This window comes from Ylistrum balloti, unplaced genomic scaffold (genome assembly GCF_031769215.1).
Source record: "Ylistrum balloti isolate Yb309-2 unplaced genomic scaffold, AGI_CSIRO_Ybal_v1 Utg370370, whole genome shotgun sequence".
Classification (NCBI taxonomy): Eukaryota; Metazoa; Mollusca; class Bivalvia; order Pectinida; family Pectinidae; genus Ylistrum; species Ylistrum balloti.
The window spans coordinates 627739-653270 of NW_026782260.1; the positions used below are offsets into that span (position 1 = coordinate 627739).

The 25532-nt window shown below is 35.9% G+C and overlaps 1 protein-coding gene across 4 annotated transcripts in view; it reads right to left on the minus strand.

Moving 5' to 3' along the window:
* Positions 1–8388: 8388 nt before the first annotated feature.
* Positions 8389–25532, minus strand: part of LOC132554021 (dipeptidyl peptidase 4-like) — a 224730-nt gene continuing 207586 nt past the window's right edge. For 2 of the 4 annotated variants that reach the window (XM_060218315.1, XM_060218318.1), the window contains 13 exons: positions 24243–24281; positions 23960–24085; positions 15703–15845; positions 14558–14736; positions 13508–13606; positions 12905–12980; positions 12249–12443; positions 11577–11631; positions 11048–11147; positions 10684–10742; positions 10312–10384; positions 9932–10005; positions 8389–9213 (listed from right to left, as the gene is read on the minus strand). In XM_060218315.1, the coding sequence (XP_060074298.1) occupies positions 9046–9213; positions 9932–10005; positions 10312–10384; positions 10684–10742; positions 11048–11147; positions 11577–11631; positions 12249–12443; positions 12905–12980; positions 13508–13606; positions 14558–14736; positions 15703–15845; positions 23960–24085; positions 24243–24281 (1386 nt within the window). In that variant the 3' untranslated portion in view covers positions 8389–9045. The remainder of the gene's footprint in view (positions 9214–9931; positions 10006–10311; positions 10385–10683; positions 10743–11047; positions 11148–11576; positions 11632–12248; positions 12444–12904; positions 12981–13507; positions 13607–14557; positions 14737–15702; positions 15846–23959; positions 24086–24242; positions 24282–25532) is intronic. The other 2 variants (XM_060218317.1, XM_060218316.1) reach the window with 2 other exon arrangements.

Below are 25532 nucleotides of genomic sequence, written 5' to 3' on the forward strand. Positions count from 1 at the left end.
TACTTCTTAGGGGAAGTTGAGTTGCTGATTCGCTTCTATCCTCCGTACCACTTCCAACTGTCGCGGGTCTGCCAGACTTTGGTCTGGTTTCCACAGGCCCCGTGTCCGCTGTGTTGGAGGGTTTAGACGTCCCGTCTGCCAAGCCATTCTTCTCTCCCCTCCCGGGGATCCAGAGAAGACTCTTGCTTGGAGGGAGGAAGTAGGGATAATGCTACGCAAGGATGTGGTCGAGGAGGTTTCGGCAGTGCGATGTACGCCCGGCTTTTACTCCAGAATGTTTCTGGTTCGGAAGAAGTCCGGTGCTTGGCGTCCAATCATCGATCTGAGTGCTTTCAACGAGCAAGTAGATTCTCCTTACTTCAAGATGGAGACCCCACGGAGCATCATTGCTTCCGTGGAGATATGTGAGCAACCTCAGTCGATCTTAAGGATGCTTATTTCCATATCTCCATCAAGAAGTCGGCAAGGAGTTACCTCCGTTTTACTTGTGACGACAAGGTCTTCCAGTTACGTGCCATGCCTTTCGGCCTCACCACTGCCCCTTTGGTTTTTACCAAACTGTTACAGGTGGTGGTGAGTTTCCTGCATTCGCGGAGTATAGATGTTCACATCTACTTCAACGATTTCCTCATGTTTCACATGGTGCGGGATACCCCTGAAGCTCTTGCTGAAGATCGGCTTCATTCCCACCAGAGAGAAGTCGGATGTGTCCCCTTCCCAGGACTTCGTGTCCATGGGTTACCGTTTCACTACGGTTCTGGACATTGTCCTTCCACCAGAGGACAAGTTTGTGAAGGCCCGAGACATGGCTCTAGCCTTCATGGATATGTTCCGGGTTCAGGTGCGTTGGTTCCTCAGGTTTCTGGGGTATCTAAACTCCCTGGCAGAACTTGGGGCGTCTTCACATCAGGACCTTGCAAATGTTCCTTCTTTCCAACTGGGCCCCTGCTTCAAGGGATTGGGAAGCAGTGCTTTCCTTAGCCCAGTCAATGAAGGATCATGCATCTTGGTGGACTCGTCGTGACAACGTTCTTCTTGGGGTCCACCTCCGCAGGCCGACTCCCTCTATGACCCTGTACACGGATGCTTCCATGACAGGGTTGGGCGCTTACCTGGCCGGTCATGTGCGGTCAGGGGAGTGGTCCGGTAACAGCTCTCAGAGCACATCAATGTGCTACAGATGAGAGCAGTCCTGTTGCCTCTGCAGTCCCTTTGGAAAGTGTTGAAGTCGCAGGTCATTTGTCTCGTGACAGACACCTCTACAGTTGTCACTTACCTGGAGAAGCAGGGTGACACCAGATCTCATGTACTGTGTGCCCTGGCTATTAAAGTGCTTATGCTTTGCCAGGAGATGGACTTGACCATTCAGGTCAAGCATTTTCTGTGTTGCTTGAACGTCCTTGCCGACACTCTTTCCAGGTGTTGTCAGCCGGTGTTGACGGAATGGTGGCTGAAACCCTTGGTGTTCCGAGCGGTTTGTCAGACCTCACATAGATCTATTCGCCACAACACTGAATGTTCAGTTGCCGACCTACGTCTCTCTAGTCCCCGATCCACAGGCAGTAGATGCTCTCTCTCTGGATTGGAACGGGTTGAATGTGTATGCATTCCCCCGTTCAATCTGGTGGGCAGGATGCTCCAGAAGTTTCGAGAACATACTTGTTCTCTTCTTCAGATTGCTCCCCTTTGGCGTGGCAACCCTGGTTCCCGGAGTTACTGTCTCTTGTGGTTGCCACTCAGTTGGGACCTCCTTCGGCAGCCTCAGTCCAACGTGATGCTCTCTCGGCCTCAGATCCTCCACCTTCACGCGTGGAGGCTATCACAGGTGGCCTCGCTCAGACAGGCTTTTCTGAGGAGGTGTCAGAGAGCATCATGAGATCAATCAGGTCTTCCTCTTCTGCCAATTACCAATCTAGATGGAGAATCTTCTGTGATTGGTGTGATGAGAGGCAGATTGATCCACTCCAGGCTACTGTTCCAGTGATTGCGGATTTTCTCCTGTCCTTATTCAGAGACCACAATCTTGCTCCTGGAACTGTAGCCGGCTATTGCTCTGTATTAGCTAGTGTCCTTGCTTTTCATGGTAGTCAGGAATTCAGCACATCTTCTTCCTTGTCTGCATTACTGAGGAGCTTTGGCATAGCGAGGTCTAGGGTCAGGCAGTTGGCCCCTCAATGGAATCTAGAGCCCCTTATGAGCCCCTTGAGAATGAATCTCTAAAGTTCTTCACTTTGAAACGGTCTTCCTCATTACTTTGGCTTCAGGGTGCAGACACAGTGAGGTTCATGCGTTGTCATGTCTTCCTGCTTGTCTTCGGTGGTCTTGAGGGTAGACTGCAGTCACCCTGGTTACTGATCCTGCTTTTTTAGCCAAGAATCAGGTGCCAGGGTTTTCCCAGGATCCCATTAGGATTCCTTCCTCGGTTTCCGTGGCGGGACATTCTGACTCTGACAGTTCTCTTTGTCCTTGTCGGGCCTTGCGGTTTTATCTCAATAAAACTGATGGGGGGACAAGGTTCCTGTTCTCAGTTGTTTCTACCCATCAAACAGGGTAAGCAAGATATTACTGCGCAGTCCATTTCTTGCTGGATCTGTGAGGTAATTAGTTTTGATGACAATCTGTTCCCTCTGGGTCCCTTAGTTGTGGCACAGTCAGTGGCTGTACCCCCTCCTCTATAGTATGTGTTTCATCCCACGTCTGTCCATGGCCGGTTTTGGTTTTTCCCCTTGGGCATTGTGTCTGCACTTCTTACTGCCCTTTATATGATTGGCACTGGGATGTTAGAGTATCCTCTACGTGAAGAAGAATTTGCATACTAAAGTTATGGTAATTATCCAAAAAAAAAAAAGTAAAACCAATTTTCAGGATGTAATACTTACCATAACTTTATTGAGTCCCACCCTCTATTTGAATGGGAATAAGTTATGTATACTTAAGTTATGGTAAGTATTGCATTATAAAAATTGGTTTTACGAGAAAAACCTCAAGATTGATTAACAGGTAAATCAACGTAGTATAAATTCATGAGGCTACAATAGTGTATCCATTGGTGAAGATCCAAAGTGCATGGTTGGCTGATTAGATTATTTGTGATTCTCCAGAATCCTATACAAGGGACTGTTTTTTTCAATGGGCAAGACACCTTACCCTGCTCTTTGGACAGTATAAAGTGGGCCTCCTTTATGTTGTTCAATAAGGCAGTTAACGCCTACTTAAAGGAAATCCATCCTCAAAAAGACCTTAGGGCTATAGAAGCAAACGAACTGTCGAATTGCCAAACTATTCTAAAAATAAATCCTGTCTACTTGTATATTTAATACTATCAAAAAAGATAAAATTCCCACAAATGATTTGTCATTGTCCTGTAATAAGCCCATTGCCTGCATTTGAGGCGGAGATAAGGTGCTGATTTCTGGGGCTTATTGTAGGTCCAATACTGTGATTTGGAAATCTTCAATTTGTGGTTTTACAGGTAATACTTTATATTTGACCCCTGTTATGTCTTACTTTGTGCCCTTTGACCTTTGTCATGTCCCAACACTTTGTCACCTCTGACCTTTGTCATGTAACAACACTTTGTGACCTCTGACCTCTGTCATGTCCTTACCCTTTGTGACCGTGACACTTTTCTATCAAAATGAAAACAAAACTCATTTCTTTTCAAGGGAACCTTGGAATTTAATAATTCTTCAATCGTCAAATGAAATAGAGAGAAAAAAGAGGAGAAAATGATGTGGTATATGTCATTTCAACAGATCACAGATGACACATGAACATCACAGGTAGAGTTAACGTCATTTGGTCTAAACATGATATTAATAAATTGTTTTTGTTTACATAAAGTTTTCTCTAAATATTTGTGTTGATTAATTACTCTAATTGTTTATTTCACATGTATTAAAAAATGTTACACTAAACAGACTAATGAGTTCATTAACAATGATGTCTCTTACACCTGAAATATTCAGAATTTTGAAATAAATTTTTTTCTTATGATATGCAGAATTTTGGGATCGAGAAAAAAATATAAGATCTGTTTATATGATAATCAGAATTTTCTAGTCTGCATAAATAAGATCTTTGAAATTTCAACGACATTTGACGAAACAATTACCACAATTGTTAATTAAAAATTGAAATGTTGATGCTCAATATCTTTACAAGGTTGGGTGATAAGGTAATCGTGATCATTAGAGGTTATCAAAAGCTATTTACTAATTAATACCATACTCTCAAAATGCCTTCACAAGACATAAAAAAATTTCACAATTTCTCTGAACTGATTCATTCTGTATGATCCCAAAGATCAACCCAATGCATCCAAATTACTACGACATAAAATTCAGGCTCTGCACACATATACGACTTTCCTTAATGGGTCATTTTAATCACACAGACAATATTATAAGCAGCAGTTTTCCATGAATAAGTAGTTCAAACACATTATTTTCTTATTCTTCCTAGGATTCTTGGATTTGCAAAACCAAATGAGATTCCCACTTGATGTGAAAACTGCCATTTCAAAAAAGCTAAAAATTTTGCTGCAAGCCAATTTATTTAAATATTTAAAAAAAAATTCAGTATTATTTCAGTAAAAAAAGCCCTGGAAAACTGAGAAAATTTTTTAAAAAGAATTTTTATTAATCAATATTTCCAAAGTAACAGATAGCATTCCTCTTCTGTGAGGTAGTTTTATCACTATGTTGAGCTATATGGAGAAATATTGATATTGTTCATCATTTCTTATATACACACACTATTTCACCCAATATACCAGTGTTACTGTAATAACTTCAGTGTTTAAACATTATTTACTGATCCTGCCACTTTTTAACTGCATATTCACAAGTGTTGATTGTATGCCATGAGTCGACCCTTTTTCATTATATGTGTTTTCCACTTTAATATTTCAAATGAATCAAAAATAATTTTGATACACTTGAGGTACATTGTTAAATCTTGATATGAGTAGATGCTTTGATTACACTAAGGAATATTCAATCCTTATCTAAGTTCAAATATTATTCTAAAAATTCTAAAAGATGTAAATAAAACAAGATAACTACCTGTAGACTGCATCTTTTTTTTAAAGGAGACAACCATTATTTACATTGAATAATTCTGCGGTAATTTTCATAGTAATTTTCATACAAGTTTTTAAAATCAGAGAAATACTTCCATGAAATATCAGTACTCTAAAATCTCTTAGCAAAATAAAAACTTAAGTTATTTTATAAGGTGCATGCATTCTTCATGTATCTCCGGCCCCCTCCCTCCAAAAAAAAATTTCAAAAATGCAATCTGTGGCTACAGCAGCCAATCGGATCTCGATCTCATAGAGGGTGTGGTTTTATCACCTTAATAGGCATTCAGTTTTAAAACAAAATACACACCGATATCACATATACAAATGAATATTCATATAAAAAATTAATGTTTAACATGTAAATAGTGATGATATCTACACGTTTACAGCTAACACATATCAAATCAATATTAATTACCATTTACACAATGCTCTATATTATAATTTCATATTCATTCACAATTTCTTGGATATACATTCAGGTTTTCACAAAATCACTTGCATTCCTCCACATCTTTAATTTTTCAAATATCATAAAAAATGACCACATATTCTATATTTAAATTAATACCCTTATCTCAATTGTCAACAATATTCCATTAACAAACAGATAATTTACATATGCAAATTTCAGTATAATTCACATTTGCAAATACATGAATAAATATTAATTACAAATGTAAATATTAATCACACATACTACATCACTTACATATGCAAATGTTAACACATTTACATATGCAAATAATTTATGAACGTCATTTACATATGTAAATATCAACATCATTTACATATGCAAATACAGACACCATTTACATATTTAAAATTCCATAGGTAATTAAAATGAAAGGAATTGGTATGATTTTATTTAAAAAGCTGGGTTGTATCAAGTGTTACGTCATATTCAAAATACATTTGATACATTGTACGTGTGTAAATGCATATAAAAAAGATATTAGATAAAAAAGACTATTATTTATTCCTGGAAGAAAAAAAAATACATTGGTCAATCAAGAAATCTTCACAATGAAGATGCTATTCCTGTCCTGTATTTTAATTTTGTTCATTGATGTAGAATCTTTTAGATGTTATGTGAAAGGGATCATTGATTTAATTTTTCTACATCTACCAGATGAGTGACAATAAAATAGCTAAATAATTATACATTTTATCCATGATCTTTTATAAGGGAAACTAAGGAAGTTATTTTTTTCGGTATGAAAATCATATTCTGCCTTTTTGTAGTTATACATGAACATGTAAGATACAAAACAGGGACAGTTTTTCAACCGAACTTCCAAAGTTTTAAAGATAAGGTAAAAGTTTGTTAAACTACATGAATTATTGTTGAATTCTACTTTCTCAACTTTATTTTACCTCAATAATGTCAAAAATAGTTCCATGTTTCATACAACAAAAACGCTTTTTTATTTGAATTTAAATGATCTACCCTGTATCATTCAAACAAGGGTGCTAAAGAGATAAGGATTTTTCTGAATAATTTCAGATAAGGAAACTGATTGAAATAAGTTTCATAATCTGTTTCTGTGTCTTCCTTTTTCTAGTTTGATCAGCTAATGATAAAATATTTCCCAAGAAACAAGACTGATATAACAATTAACACAATAAAGATATATATAGACAGTACAAACTCTGAAGTGTTAACAAATATCGGAGATCATAACAGCTCGCCTTTTGGAAGAATACGTAAAAAAATAAAAAAAAAAAAAATTAAAAAAAAAAAAAGGCCCAAAACATCAAAATATTGGGATTGTTTTTCTAGTTGAACTGCAGTAAATGAGATTGGACCCATCTGAGTCTTCAGGCCAAATAAAAGCATCCTATTTCAAATAGTTAAGGCTGTATATACCCTAAAATCTAAAAATAAGCTGACCTAAAAATAAGCCTATCCTTAAAATAAGCTTTATATTTCTTACTAAATAAACCTGCATTTGCTTACTATTAAAGAAAATAAGTCGTCTTATTTTCTAGTTTTTAGGGCATAATATTAAAAGTAAGCAGACAAACATTCAGTCAAACAGCTAGGTGGGTTTAACAGTTTTTGTAAAGTCTGTGTAAGCATGTTCCTGGAACAGCAAGTTTAATGAAACAGATCAGATTTGACAATTCTTCAAATAGGCCAGACTCAAAACAAGCAAATTAAGAATTCTTCAAACAGACGAGCTTTAAAGAAAAGGAACAAATTGATAACAGGATTGACTCATGTTACAGATAAAAAATATCAAATAAAACATGACAACATTAAATGTGAAACATTTGTCATTAAAATGTGACACACAGAACCTGTTATGTGAATCATGATCATAAACAACAATAAAATGTGAAACATCTTTTGTCAAAAATGTGACACAGAATCGGTCATGTGAATCACGATCAACATCACAAAATATTGACTCGTACAGTTAATAATACATTTTTCATAATGTGCTAAACACAAAATATTGATTGGTGAAAATTTCCTGATTAAGCACGATTTGGGAATCACAATATGAATGGTGCTGAACTACACTCAGACATAAGGTGGCAACATCCACTAATTAGCACCCAGTGCTTCTGTATACACACCAGCTTGGAAGAAAAAAAAAATCACATCACAAGAATTAAGTGTGGTGAAAATAAGTGTTATTAGTCATAAACAAAGCACTGTATTAATCAGTGTCTTTTTCCACGTTTCCTGATGTGTCACGTGTGCACATAATGTCTTTTTAACCATTTTTTTTCTACAGCTGTGTATACATTAAGGCAACACAATATTCAGCCAAAATCAATATTTCCACTTCAGACATCAGGACGAATATCCAAGAATCCTTCGTTTAAATCTGAAGGGATTTCACCATCCGTCTGTCTTATTTTCCAAAACGGAATCCATCAAATAAGCTCAATTCATGGTGAATCGCTCTCTCACCAATTTATGTGACAAAACCTGTTAAAGGTTTGGTGATCTACCGCTAGTAGTCCAATTGTCTGTTTTAGGAAAATCATTGCACATTACACTTTTTCTTCTACTGACTTAATGTCATTTTGTTACTTGATGAGTGTTGAACAAACTTTTCCTAGAGTTACCTCCCTTCCACTTCCAGCACATTTGGCAAGATTAGACAGACTGCCTTCTTCTTGTTTTATAAGGGTTTTGAAGCACGAGGTACGATTAACTCCTTCAAAATCCTGAATGAGTTTGTATCAGATGATAGAACACCGTAGATAACTAATAATCATTTTGATGATGATTAAAAAGTTTCAATCATGGAATATTTCATATAAAACAAAATGTGATGATAACAAAAAACTATGATATATCTGTATCTTTGAAAAAACAAATTCTTATTGATTGATATTTGAGGTCTGACAAATCAAATCACATTTTTCTTCATATATTGAATTTAAAACCAAGAGTTATTTTGAAAATTATGTATATGTAATTTTAAAGTTGACAAAACTTTTGCATTACAAGCTTTGTTAAAAAGTATCATTCCAAACTGAAATTAGGTAACAATAGCTTCTAGCAATAATAATCTTAAAAATCAATTGACGTTGTTTATGTTATAACATTAACGTCCTTATTATCATTACACCATTTGTCCATCATATTATTGAACACGTTGAAAAATATCAACAGAATTTCCATTGGTCAGAAAGACAATTTTTACGTCCTGAACATATATTACGACACGTTCATTAAAACAAGTGTTAAGATCACCAGGTTCATCCAATATCTCCCTTTAAAATGAAATCTTCTAACAAGGAGACTACAAAAGGTGTTCATTGTTTTGTTTCATTTCTATTCAAAACTTCTGACACAATTTCTTTCCATTATTTTCCAGTTGTGTAAATTTTGATTTCCTTATGAAATACAGTGCCCGATATCACTTTGTAGATGTTTGATATGTTGAAACAGCGTGACGTTGTAAACTTAGGATTCACAGAGCAAAGATCTCTAACTAAGACTCGTCTATAGGTTCTTGTTTGCTATTTTCTAAGATTTTGCTTTTTTGTTCAAACTTCTTGGACTTTCCTGTGAAACATTCCTTCAAGAAATCTTCCATGGTTTCGTAGAGATGACGTCGTGAGTTCCCACCATCGAGACCATGTTGTTGGTCAGTATATATCTACAAAGTATAAGATGAGAATAAATACATCGAAAAGGACTTAAAGGGTTATCAAAAAAGACATGGGTTATGGAAAAGGACTTGTGGGTTATTGAAAAGGACTTGAAGGGTTATCAAAAAAGACTTGATGGGTTATCAAAAAGGACTTAAAGGGTTATCGAAAAAGACTTAATGGGTTATCGAAAAGGACTTATGGGTTATGGAAAAGGACTTATGGGTTATCAAAAAGGACTTAATAGGTTATCTATATATATGTAATATTAACTATGATTTCTTCACATGGGGGTTAAAGGTTAGTTTTTTTTTTTCAAGTGCTAAACTTCAAAAACCTTATCCCTAAGGACGAGTGTTCATTTCCTACATCACATGGTGATGATTCTGATTGTTAAACACTAATTGTTGTGGTGGACTGTGGTAGACTATATACAAAATGCCATCCTCCCTGGCACACGAAATGACCACAAAGATATAATCAGATTGTGATATATTAGGTACACGGGTCTTTGTATATGGTAGTTTACAAAATATCTCTAAGGTATCAGATAATTAAGGTTGGTTTAATTAAAGTTGATATAATTTAGGTTGTAGGTTGGTATAATTTCGGTTGTAGGTTGGTATAATTCAGGTCGGTAAATATCACATAGATATGCTTTGTAAGACTCTAATTCACCGTAATTTCAGATCAACATTTACAGCTACAGTTACTTTATAACTTCACCTGTGATCTGAAGTAGACATTCTCCTCTACCAGTGCACGCATCAACTGGGCTGAATTTTGGAAATGGACATTGTCTGGAAAATAAAAGAAATAAGAATTCGGGTTTTGAATTGTAAGAAACATTTACCTAGGAACTGTTTTCTTTCTGTATTTGTCTTGTTTTGATTTGTGTTCGTTACAAGTACTTGACAATGCATTACATAGACAGGTATAGATTTTTCGGTGCCGTGACCAAGATTTATTCAAATGATGAAACGGAAATCAATCAAACCTGTCAAGATTTATTAGCGATAAAAATGTGTCCGAGTTATTTTGTAATACTAGTTAAGAATTTTTGTTTTAATTAAATTAAATATTTTTACTACATCTCAGTAACTTACCATCTCCAGTTCCATGAATTAACATAAACTTAGCTGACTTGAAATTCTTTGCATTTTTGGAAACATTTGACAACTGAAATAAAAGAAGTTTTCAGGATGATAATTTACTATATCTATATTACAATACACAAAACGTCTGTTATTCAACTTGCATAAATTCAATAATTAACAGAGATGAATGTGATATTACGAACCTGCCCCAAATAACTAACAGTAAAAATCTTTAGTATAATTGTATACCATTGTTGAAGATTTGTTTAGAAAGACGAGAAAATGAGTCACTCTGTGATGATTAAATGATAACAACCTGACTTCAACATGAACACCGACTAATAAACTACTTCAACACCCGGATATATTGTATCTACTTACATTGTACCCATCAGGATTGTCCTCCGGTGTACTCATGTATCGCTCAGTATACACAGAGTCTACAAACAAGAAATTGTACCGATATCAAATTTAAGATTTTTTTTTTTTTTTTTTTTCAAAATATATAACTCTATCACACGTATTTTATTAAAAAAATTGCTTCAACAAATCTGTTAATATCTTATCATATAGTCAAGATGCAGCAATAATATTCGTTTCGAAAAAAAAAAAAAAAAAAAATCTGAAATCTTTTCCATTGGACATAAAACATAGAATTTATGGCTGGTTTAGAGGTAGAAACATTTTGGATTACATTTCATGGAAGCACAACATACAGCTGGCAGTTTTCGTGATGTTAATTTACCATAGTAATGCCAGTCGGTGACAGGAGCCACGGAGATACCACATCCAAACGTCTCTGTCCCTCGACCGAGTACAGAGGCTGTCAGGAAACCACCGTAAGACTGGAAAATAGAAGGGAAAAATATTCTACTGCATGTGTTTATTACTAACAAGCTAATAACACTTTGTGTTTTTCCATCAGAACTTGCGAATAGCATGAACATTTTAGATTTTAAGGCGACTGAAAAGACAAAGACAGCGCTAACCACATGATTTTAGTTTCATGGCAAATATTTCCTTTTTGTCATTTTCATGAGTTTGTTCAGGAATATATAAGCATGAAAACCTAAATGATAATTTATCATTTTTCTAATAAATCGTCTTTAAATCTTATTTTTTTAAAATCATTTCATGGCTTTTCTTGTAAATTAGTGTGAAAAAGACTTACTATATAAAAATAACATTCACAACATCTTCAATTTTTTTTTTCTCTGTTTCTTAAACAGTAGACATAAGAAACTTATCATTAAGTCTTCAGAAAGAGCACTTACCCAACCCCATATTGCTATCTTACTGGACTCTACGTAGGGCAACTCGTCATAAAAGCTGAAAACAAAAGTGAATGTTTGGTAATCTTATTTCTGTAAGTAATGCACAAATCTCTGATGACACACATTGTAAAGGATCAAGTATTACATTTTTGTAAACAGACTGTTAAAAAATACCAATAAACAGCAGAACTGCTAAAGCTGTTTTAACATTTTTTGAATTTGAAAAATGATCCCAAACATATATTGTTCATAGCTGTATAAATAGGTAGCACCATGCTTGAAGTGATAAGCTGATGGACTGGGGTCTTTTCAAGATGAAAACGAAATACTTTGAAAAACAGAATACAATTAATTGAATTTATAGACAGGTTAACTATTTATGTATTTATTTATTTTCAATATACAGGTAAATATATATTTTTTCAATTTAAAATAATTTCTAGGTTCAAATACTAGCTCCTTCACTTCTATGGGTACAACATCTACTGACATCCTTGAAAACAATGTCTATAATAGCAAACTTTTGAAGGGTAGATCCTTTTGTAAATCAGTATATTATTTTGATTCCTGTAGAGCAGGGTAAGGTCAAAGATGATTTTCTAAACTGCTATATGAAATAAGTAAAAGTGGAGTTGATTTGATAATGATAAAGAGTAGAAACGAATTGCTTACTTCCCAGCAGTTACAGCATCATCAACCTCATATGTGCCCAATTTTCTGTAGATGGAGTGAAGGAATGTGTTTCCTCTGGCTGCGGTCCCTCGTCCATCCACGTATGCACAGATAAAGTCATGAGTACTGGACAGGTAGGTCTCCCATGAGAGCGAGAATTGTTCTGTCACTTCCTGACTTCCTGGACCTCCGTATCTGAAGAATGTCAAGAAAGACTGAATTGGAACTCTTTTTTAAGGAGAGTTCTATCCATAACGTGGATAGTCATCTGTAATATTTTCTAACAAAATTTCAGTTGGAGCGTTGGCCAACATAACTTCAGGTGAAAACCCAAGGAAAAGAGTTCCAACCATGTCAGTTTCTCAACTGACTAGTCAAAGAAAGACTCCTTGCTCTGGACGGCATGCAGTGGGCCTCTCTTATGTTGTTCAGTGACTAAGTCACCAGTTACTACAAGGAGACGCCATCTAAAAATGACCCTGACTATTTACAAGGCAATATACACAGCAAACAAACAAACAAACAATTTGAAAGTCCGGAAAGGGAGATAACAATAAAACAAATATATTTATGTAAAGATAGAAAGGTAGCATACAGTCTTAAAGTTTGATTTGTATGACAAGATGTATGATCTGAAAGTAGCTTTATATACTTACACTTTCAGCAACAGAGGGTAAGTCAAGATTTCTTCCTTTTTAAGTATCGGTGGCAGCAACAATTTTCCATGTAGAACTACAATATAATATCATTGTTATAGATGTGAAACTAAATACAGATCCAACTTATAAATCTATTGAATGTTATGTAACTTAATCTCCTCCCCAGACAGAAGGCGACTCATAGTGTATATAGGCCCAATTCCAAGTCACCGTTTAAAAAGCAGAAAAACAAGATTTTTCAGTCTCTTTCATACTTGTCAAGCAACTGTTAAAAATGGTTTATCATCACTAAACTTGGCTTTGAATTTTGCACATATGTAGAACAATAAACCAACAGAGCAAAATTCTACTCCATTATTCTGTAAGAGAGTAAAAAGTATAGGTCAAACTGACCTTCATATCCCCTAATAATGCAGGTCTTCCCTGAACTAACTGCTGAAACAGTACTCATGTTTGAGGGAGATTTTGAGATTCAAAATATAACAGTTAACTGAAAAATTATGAGGTCAAAAAAAGTTGAATTCTATATAACATTCAAACTGTTGCTATGGAAACATGTTGGTTGTCACAATTAAAATAACAGCTGCTATGGTTACTTACTCTCCCCATTGTCAGCCTTGAAGGTGAAGAATTCTGTGGTGGGTAGGGCCTTATTTGGCAGTCGAGCTCGCAGGCCTTCATTGCCCTCCATCATAATCTCTATAGGTAAAAAAAAATAATGTTTATATTTATATATACATGTATGTATACATATATTTGTGAACATACATAATCTATATTTATCCTACAGAAAGGCCAGCACAAATCTCAAACCCTAAAATTGGAGGTCAAAGACACAAATCTCAAAACCTAAGATTGGAGGTCAAACACATAAATCTCAAATCAAAAGATTGGAGGTCACAGACACAAATCTCGGACCTAAAGATTGGAGGTCAAACACATAAATCTCAAACCCAAAGATTGGAGGTCAAGGACAAAAATCTTGAACCCAAAGATTGGAGGTCAAGGACACAAATCTCAAACCAAAAGATTGGAGGTCAAAGACACAAATCTCATACCCAAAGATTGGAGGTCAAGGACAAAAATCTCGAAACCTAAAGATTGGATGTCAAGGACACAAATCTCAGACCGAAAGATTGAAGGTCAAAGACACGAATCTCAAACCCAAAGATTGGATGTCAAGGACACAAATCTCAGACCGAAAGATTGGAGGTCAAATACACAAATCACAAACCCAAAGACTTATTACATGGGAGGGGGTTGGTGGTAGTTAGAAATTGTTAGCATTTTGTCTTAAACTGCATTGACCTTGGGTGGGCTTATTAACAGAAAAGGACTTATTGATATAAATATGGTTACACAGTTACATGACATCTCCACACTTCAATTCTAGTTCATCTGGCAGATTGGCTTATCATGTAAAAATATGAAAGATTTTGTATTTCTGCTGAACTTGTTGAAACAGGTGTGAGTAGGCTTATTACCAGACATAAGGTTTCTTGCTGAAAGTTTATCTTGTGTAAATAAAATGAGCCTAAAAATAAGCCTGGAAATGACAACAAGACAGATCCAGGATATCATATTTCAGTAGAATAAGCTCATGTGGCTATCAAAGCAAGCTGAAAGTCATTGTGTTACAAAATTATTTACCAAAGTCTGACTCTGTTGAACGGAGGGTATAGTAAGGAATTCCTGGACCCATACATCCAAGGACGTAGTACTTTCCCGACTGACTGAAACTGGCAGTGTAGTACCTGCAATGGTCTGGATCAAGGTCACAGGTCAAACACTCTGTGTGCCGGAAATTATTTTGCAGAGAGCTGGACACACTGGAAAAGTATAAAATCACAAAATGTCTTTTAAGTCTGAAAACTGAGGACAATGACAATTCACTTAAGTGTTTTAATTGCTTTTTAGTAATTTCCAACTGAATGAAAACAAATATTCAAAAAAGTATCGCAGTTACATAGGAAAATACAAGTTTCTGAAGATGAGGAATTTGACTAGACTTGAAGAAGAATGTTGTATATTGAGCAAAGCGCTTTTTTCATAGCTTTTTTGCTTCATGAAATGGAAATTTATATTTTCCGAAAATATAATCAGCTAACAAAAAGTATCTTTAACATGTTTAGACAATGCTTATTGAAAGAAAAAATCTGATAAGCAAATTATGTTTTACACTTTTGTTCAGCTTAAATTTTTTCCCCATTTTATATTATTTTCTTCCAGGTGAAGAAATTCTGATTAGCTTAAGACACTCCCTACCACTCCTACAGGTAGTTTTTGATTGGCCAAAATATCTGACACATGTAGTAATTGATTTTTATCAGTGATTTCAAACAATATACAAACAACAGAACCTCATTATCTGGAAGTCAGTGTTTCCAAAAATATACATCAAACAGAACCTCATTATCTGGAAGTCAGTGGGACCATGGGGAAACTTCAAGTTATCCAATTATTCTTCTAAATAAGATTGAATGTTTAATGTAAAGTTTGGCCAGGACTGCCTAAATATTTCAAATCATACAGGTATTTGAGTTATAAGAGTTTGAGATAATGAGGTTTGACTGTGTATCATAATCGATAAGTATTTATGTCAAGACATTTTGGACTCGACACCATCAGATTTGAAGCAGGAAAACATTTGTGAAAACAATTATCACTTGTGATGAAGAAAATTAATTTTTTTATTAAAAATATTTTTGATGCTAAAGCTTAATTTTTTAAAATCATATGCATAAATTTAGACATTTAGAAAATTTTTCAATTTCACTTTGTTTTAATAAGTCTACCTGAAGAGATGTCTGTGTCGTGGGTCTCCCTTAGTAGATATGTAATACACTAGTTCCAGTTTCTCATTATATCCCACAATGTTTGTGACATCATACTTGCCGAGGGTGAGATAGCGCCTCACGCCAGTCTCCCGGCTCAGCTGCTGCAACAAATGGAGGTAATAAGAGCTCTATAAAATTGTGTGTTAGTAAGACAGGAAACTATACAGCACTACGGAACTACTGGACTGCAGAAACTACAGTGATGTACAATTTCAGGATGGCCAAAAACAAACAGCACTATGCAACTAATGGACCGCACAAACTACAGCACTACACAACTACAGGATCACAGAAACTATAGCACTACACAAGTACTGGACCACAGAAACTATTGCACTACACAAGTACAGAGGACCACAGAAACTATAGCACTACACAAGTATAGAGGACCACAGAAACTATAGCACTACACAAGTACAGAGGACCACAGAAACTATAGCACTACACAAGTATACAGGACCACAGAAACTATAGCACTACACAAGTATAGAGGACCACAGAAACTATAGCACTACACAAGTACAGAGGACCACAGAAACTATAGCACTTCACAAGTATAGAGGACCACAGAAACTATAGCACTACACAAGTATACAGGACCACAGAAACTATAGCACTACACAAGTATAGAGGACCACAGAAACTATAGCACTACACAAGTACTGGACCACAGAAACTATAGCACTACACAAGTACTGGACCACAGAAACTATAGCACTACACAAGTACAGAGGACCACAGAAACTATAGCACTACACAAGTACAGAGGACCACAGAAACTATAGCACTACACAAGTACTGGACCACAGAAACTATTGCACTACACAAGTACAGAGGACCACAGAAACTATAGCACTACACAAGTACTGGACCACAGAAACTATAGCACTACACAAGTACTGGACCACAGAAACTATAGCACTACACAAGTACTGGACCACAGAAACTATAGCACTACACAAGTATAGAGGACCACAGAAACTATAGCACTACACAAGTACAGAGGACCACAGAAACTATAGCACTACACAAGTATACAGGACCACAGAAACTATAGCACTACACAAGTACAGAGGACCACAGAAACTATATCACTACACAAGTATAGAGGACCACAGAAACTATAGCACTACACAAGTACTGGACCACAGAAACTATAGCACTACACAAGTACTGGACCACAGAAACTATAGCACTACACAAGTACTGGACCACAGAAACTATAGCACTACACAAGTATAGAGGACCACAGAAACTATAGCACTACACAAGTATAGAGGACCACAGAAACTATAGCACTACACAAGTACAGAGGACCACAGAAACTATAGCACTACACAAGTATAGAGGACCACAGAAACTATAGCACTACACAAGTATAGAGGACCACAGAAACTATAGCACTACACAAGTACTGGACCACAGAAACTATAGCACTACACAAGTACTGGACCACAGAAACTATAGCACTACACAAGTACAGAGGACCACAGAAACTATAGCACTACACAAGTACAGAGGACCACAGAAACTATAGCACTACACAAGTACTGGACCACAGAAACTATAGCACTACACAAGTACAGAGGACCACAGAAACTATAGCACTACACAAGTACAGGGCCTCAGAAACTCTGTCACTATACAAGTTCTGGATCACAGAACTACATCACTACAGTACCACTGAACTACTGCACCACTGAACTACAGCATACCTAACTACTGCACCACTGAACTAAAACACCACTGAAGTGCAGCACCACTGTACTACAGCACCACTGAACTACAGTACCACTGTACTACAGCACCACTGAATTACAGCACCACTGAACTACAGCACCACTGAACTACAGTACCACTGAACTACAGCATACAGAATTACAGCACCACTGAACTACAGTACCACTGAACTACAGCATACAGAACTACAGCATACAGAATTACAGCACCACTGAACTACAGCACCTTGGAACTACAGCATCACTTAACTACAGCACCACTAAACTACAGTACCACTGAATTACAGCACCACTGAACTACAGCACCACTGAACTACTGCACCACTGAACTACAGCACAACTGTACTACAGCATTCAGAACTACTGCATCACTGAACTACAGCACCACTGAACTACAGCATCACTGAACTACAGCATCACTGAACTACTGCATAACTGAACTACAGCACCACTGAACTACAGCATCACTGAACTACAGCATCACTGAACTACTGCACCACTGAACTACAGCACCACTGAACTACAGCATACAGAACTACTGCACCACTGAACTACAGCACCACTGAACTATAGCACCACTGAACTACTGCACCACTGAACTACAGCACCACTGAACTACAGCACCACTGAACTACAGCATTCAGAACTACAGCACCACTGAACTACAACACCACTGAACTACAGCATTCAGAACTACAGTACCACTGAACTACAGCATACAGAACTACAGTACCACTGAACTACTGCACCACTGAACTACAGCACCACTGTACTACATCATTCAGAACTACAGCACCACTAAACTACAGTACCACTGAACTACTGCACAACTGAACTACAGCATACAGAACTACTGCACCACTGAACTACAGCACCACTGAACTACTGCACCACTGAACTACTGCACCACTGAACTACAGCACCACTGAACTACAGAACCACTGAACTACTGCACCACTGCACTACAGCACCACTGAACTACAGCACCACTGTACTACAGCATATAGCAGACAGAGCTACAGCACCACTGAACTACAACACCACTGCACTACAGCATATAGCAGACAGCGCTACAGCACCACTGAACTACAGCAACACTGAACTACAGCACCACTGAACTACAGCAACACTGAACTACAGCACCACTGAACTACAGCAACACTGAACTACAGCACCACTGAACTACAGCACCACTGAACTACTGCACCACTGAACTACAGCACCACTGTACTCATCATATAGCAGACAGAGCTACAGCATCACTGAAATACAGCACCACTTAACTACAGCATACAGAACTACAGCACCACTGAACTACAGCACCACTGAACTACAGCACCAATGAACTATAGCATCACTGAACTACTGCATCACTGAACTACTGCATCACTGAACTACAGCACCACTGAACTACAGCATCACTGTACTACAGCATTCAGAACTACTGCATCACTGAACTACAGCACCACTGAACATCACTGAACTACTGCACCACTGAACTACAGCACCACTGAACTACAGCACCACTGAACTACTGCATAACTGAACTACAGCACCACTGAACTACAGCATCACTGAACTACAGCATCACTGAACTACTGCACCACTGAACTATAGCACCACTGAACTATAGCACCACTGAACTACTGCACCACTGAACTACAGCACCACTGAACTACAGCACCACTGAACTACAGCATACAGAACTACTGCACCACTGAACTACAGCACCACTGAACTACTGCACCACTGAACTACAGCACCACTGAACTACAGCACCACTGAACTACTGCACCACTGAACTACAGCACCACTGAACTATAGCACCACTGAACTACTGCACCACTGAACTACAGCATCACTGAACTACAGCACCACTGAACTACAGCATACAGAACTACTGCACCACTGAACTACAGCACCACTGAACTATAGCACCACTGAACTACAGCACCACTGAACTACAGCACCACTGAACTACAGCACCACTGAACTACAGCACCACTGAACTACAGCATTCAGAACTACAGCACCACTGAACTACAACACCACTGAACTACAGCATTCAGAACTACAGCACCACTGAACTACAGCATTCAGAACTACAGTACCACTGAACTACCACTGAACTACAGCACCACTGAACTACAGCACCACTGAACTACAGCACCACTGAACTACAGCACCACTGAACTACAGCACCACTGAACTACAGCACCACTGAACTACAGCACCACTGAACTACAGCATACAGAACTACAGCACCACTGAACTACAGCATTCAGAACTACAGTACCACTGAACTACAGCATACAGAACTACAGCACCACTGAACTACAGCACCACAGAATTACAGCATTCAGAACTACAGCACCACTGAACTACAGCACAACTGAACTACAGCATACAGAACTACAGCACCACTGAACTACAGCACCAATGAACTGCAGCACCACTGAACTACTGCACCACTGAATTACAGCATACAGAACTACAGCACCACTGAACTACAGCACCATTGAACTACAGCACCACTGAACTACAGCATACAGAACTGCATTGTAGGACCAGAGAAAACAGCAAGATTACAAGGTTGAAGAAAAAAAATTCTGAACTACTTCTAAGACCACAGCAAACTATGATATAATAGGGCTAATCACACAAAAACACAAACAAATAAATTTCAAATAAAAAATAACCTGATATGATTCATTGGATTTTCTATGATCAATCTTAAAACTTAATACTAACTCATGCCAGTGTTAAACAATATTTCAAAATAAGACTTGAGCATAAATATTTGAGTATTTTTCCTCAAAAAAGCATTAGCTTTAAAATTTGATTTTCATCAATTTTGCTTTTTTAAGTCATAATTATAGAAGTTTTCCCCCTAACTCCATGTTAAAAATTTCATGCTCTCAAGAATAATAAGTGGTCTGCACTTCATCACACAACGCAACAACCACTAAACCTAGAGGAATGGGAACAAACAGAGTATCATCAGAAAGGCCATTAAATAAATCGGTAAATAACAATAATAACAAAAAAATCCAGTGCTGATTGGATACTGGTAAACAGAAGGAAAATTTCAAAAGATTCTATAAAAGTTAGTTAAAGACACAAGTCAATTGAAAGAAAAAAAAATATAGATAAATTAAAAAAATTGAATAAACATATAAATAAAACAAAATACATTAAAATGTTCAAGCTTTATTTTAATAAGAATTATTTTATAGGGCTTGATTCCCCTACATCATGGTTTGTTAGAGAGAGTTATCTCCCCTTAGCTATTAGTGTAAGAAGATGAGTCTATATATTGTCCATTGTCCATGCACAAAGAACTGAGTTTTGCATGTACGAAATAAAGGATGGAGTTGGAAAAGAGGGAATTATTTTTTTTTTTTTTTCATCTGTCAACTATAATGACAACTGCATTTGGTTGGAAGAATTTAAGGAAAAGTAAGAGAATTATCAATAACTATATATAGTTATCGCTATACACTATACTGGAGAAAACAATAGAAGTGGAGGCAAAAATTATTTTGTATTAGTTTCAATATCAAAAATATTTCAAATAACCAAGAATTACACTGACCCTATCCAAGTTACTCAGAATCCCATATTTTGAAAAACCTATCAAAATTATACAGAATTCCATATTATTGTAAAAACCTATCAAAGTTACACAGAATTCCATATTGGCAATGACAATGCATGTTAAAAAAAACTTTAATGTTCAGATGGAAATTATTACTTTTTAGAATGCTTCTGTAAACATTATACCCTAGGATGCCAGAAGTTAGTATTCATTTTCAGGAAAGGATTGAACTAAAATGTCTGCCACTTACTTTGATACGCTGACTGGAATATATTGTTATCATAGGGGGCATTTGGAGACGTAAACTTAGTTTTCTTTAATCTCAAAATGAAATCTTTACTTTTCTTGCATCGTCAGCTTTGCTTTGAAAGTGGTTATCATCCATTAATCAAAGGCGTTTGAAATTTTAACATTTTTCTGTATATGTACCAGACACTGCAATATTTAATTTTCTGAGATATATATATATCATATTATTTCATCTGCATTTTAGAAATTCATTACACAACAGATTTGCATATCATTTAAATTTATTCATGTTTGATATATATTGCCCCCTATGAATAATTTTAGTTAAAAAATGATACTACTTTTAAAAAAGAAGTGTTTTTCAAGATTTCAATTTGCACATGCAGGATAAATTCTAGATATGTTAATCCATTCTATATTGAGTTTTCAAAACTTTTGAATAAAAGGTTCAAAGTTAAAGTAAAACTGAGACCATGCCAAACAATTCTACAGTGAATTGAGATTGGAGCAGTTAGCAGAGTCAGTTAGTAGGAAAAATCTAGCAAAAAAAAACCACCCTATATCTGAACAATTCAAGGGAAAAAGTTCTTGCTAATAAACAATTTTGAAATATCTTCTTTTTCTAACGACATAATAAACAGATATATATCATATAGTGCTTGCATATATGACTGATTTAGACATATACTTTAAAATAATTGATTTTTGTGGGGATTTATTTTCCCTGATTTCCAGGGTAAACATAATCCAAGATGTCCTTCAACTGATAAAATTAGTATAAGTATACTTATTGTGTTATATTTGTCCATGAAACCAAGTGTTCACAAAATACTAACAAGTTTTAAAAAAAAAACAACAAAAAATTAAGTCCCACAAAAATATCTGATTTTACAGTAGGTTTAAAATTCTTTGATAAATTAGCGAGAGTTGTCAAATGTGACCTTTGACCCTGACCTTCAATACTTAACCTTGATTGATGATTGCTTAGATGTGATAGCAGAACCTCATAATAAGTTACTATGGAAATAAAAATATTATCTGAATCAGTGAGAGTTTTTCAAGATACAACACTGATTCAAAACAGGACATGACAAACCAGAAAGGCGTTGGGGCCACACTATTTGTCCACCCACCTCCCCCCATAAAATGGCAAGACATGAAAAAAAAATAATAATAATAAAAAAAGAAAAATAAAGTTGATAAGACAATAAAAGAGTAATTAACTATAGGAAAAAACACCTATTCAGGTTCAAGCCCTTGTTTTTCAGAAATGGAAATATGTTATTTTTTAAAAGATATTATTGTTAATGTGTGACTTGAGAATGGATTAATACAGATTTTGAAATTGAAAAAAAAAGAAAAGAATATGACCAATACCGGTTAAATTTAATTAATATTGGGTGATTTTCATACCGACATTGATGGGACATCCGAGGGAGTTTTTGGTGAAAAAGTGAAAGATTTTGGGTGTTTGTTACTAAGGAATGGGTTCAAATCAAATTACACGACACAAAGATCAAAATCCACTGAACCATATGTTAGAATCAAGTCATTTTCATCATGATCAAGCACATCGAAAACTTACATGTGGATTGGGCTGAAGGAGTGAAATTGTGACAATTTAAACAAATTCATCAAATTTCTTGGCAAATAAATGAAAAATAATTAAAACTTTCATATATATCTATGAAAAATAATTGAAATTTTTATACGTTTCAGTAGTACCTTAAATATTAAAAGTTTATACCTAAAATAAACATTTTGCTAAAAAATCTGCAATATACAGAAGTTTATATTTAAATGACATCAATTATTAATAATAAAAAAAATATCAAAATTGTTGATCTTAGGATCATTTTGCTGGAATGGTATTTTTGCAATACTTGGAACAGTATAGCAATCCATTTGACCTCTGACTTATGATCTTGACCTATGACCTGTGACCTTGACCATTGGGGTATTGCTGTATCATCCATCGATTATGAATATCTTTCAATGAACATTTACTCTTCTGTTCAAATGCATATGTTGATTCAGAGTTAAAGATACATGTAGTTTTTTACAGCTTAGATACATGTATTTTCAGAGTTGAGATACATGTAGGTTTAGGTTTTAGATACATGTAGTTTTAGAGTTTAGGTACAGGTAGTTTAACAGTTTAAATACATGTAGTTTTAGGGTTTAGATACATGTATTTTCAGAGTTGAGATACATGTAGGTTTAGGTTTTAGATACATGTAGTTTTAGAGTTTAGATACAGGTAGTTTTAGAGTTTAGGTACAGGTAGTTTAACAGTTTAAATACATGTAGTTTTAGGTTTTAGATACATGTAGTTTTAGGGTTTAGATACATGTATTTTAAGAGTTGAGATACATGTAGTTTCATAGTTAAGATTCATGTTATCATAGGGTTTCGATACATGTAGTTTTAGGGTTTAGGTACAGGTAGTTTAGCAGTTTAAATACATGTAGTTTAAGGTTTTAAATACATGTAGTTTTACATTTAGATACATGTAAATTTAGAGCGTAGATACATGTACTTTCAGAGTTCAGATACATGGTAATAAGCAAACAAAAGAGACCTTAAGAGAGTAGGTTAGAGGGTATAAAGACTGGCTACGGGAACAAACCTTGGGTGATGTACTCACTGGAAGGGTAACCATAGCAACGTGTTGGAAGTACCCTGCCACACCCTCCTGGTTTGGCAATACCAGGAAGTATTTATCTCCCTTGGGGGCAAACAATGGCGGCTTGTACTGAAATAAGAAAAAAACTTTCACTTAACCAGTCTTTGCTATATGATTTCTATAGAAATTGAAATTGAACTAAAGTCTTTGGGAATATTTCCCAATGAAACATAGTTTCTGTAAACTTTTAGACAAATCATGATGATCACTTCTGGATTTGACTTACCAACTCTACCCAGGCTCCATGTCCACTCTCTCGTTGATTCTTAAAAAAAAAAAAGTTTAACATTGAAATAAAAATGTGTTGAATTTAGGACATCATCCACTAAAATGTGTTGAATTTAAGGACGGTCATCATACACTAAGTCGGAAGAGACATTACTCACAAAATGTGTTGAAAAATCATTGAACTTTTCAAATCATCTTGACCCTTTTCCAAAGACGTAGAACTGCAGTAATCCTTATCAGGATAGTTATCATTATGATATATATACAGACAAAAGACAGCATCTGTCCGTCCGTCCCTGCCTTAATAAAAAAATCAATTCTGTGATGGTCATGTCAGATTAGCAAGCATTCAAATTCTTCCATTACAAACTTTCCCATGAGACTGATTTTGGTCAACACTGAAGAGAAAATATTTTGTTTGTTTGCTTGTTTATTACTTGGGTTCGGCATCCTAACCACAGATCTGTTTACAGATGGTCAGGCTACAGACGGACAATGTAGTTTCTGACCAGAAGAGAGCTTTCACCAATGAAACATTCCAGAAGAGAGTCTTTCATCAAGGAAACATTCCAGAAGAGAAGCTTGCTATGTCATTTCATACAACTATAAATGCCATAACAAGACAGGTTAATGCTTATACTTACATTCCCTTCACTATTTTGTCTCATACCATTTATAAATTAATTTAAACTAAAACAAGAGGTTCCTGGGCCTTAACGGTCACCTGGTGTCTTTAGGTCTTCAGACAGTTTTAGAACCTGACCATCAGTCCCAGCAGTGAGGCAAACACAACAGAACTGATATATGCATACTAACAAAGTCTTTATTGTTTCTATGTTTGAAGGCTTAATTTTCAATTAAACAGAACAGATAACACTGTCTGCTGTTGTAGTTTAGCATATTTGACCCCTGTGACTTTGACTAAAGGTCAAGGTTATTCATTTGAACAAACATGATAGCCCACAACTTCACCCAAGCATGCCACTGGCCCAAAATCATGACTCTGGGCTTTTTTTATATTTGACAGCTAACTGTTATCTTGAAAGGCAAGGTAATTCATTTTAACAAACTTGGTAGCCCTTCATCTCAGCATGCTACTGGCTCAATATCAGCATCCTGTGCCTTTTGTTTATTGAGAAGTCATTTAAACACATTTGACCCTTGTGACCTTGAAAATGGATCAAGGTCATTCATTTCTATAAACTTGGCCTTTTGACTATTGAGAAGAAAACATAAATGTCAATTGTTATGACACATGACAGACAACAGACAACACTGGACAAAAGGC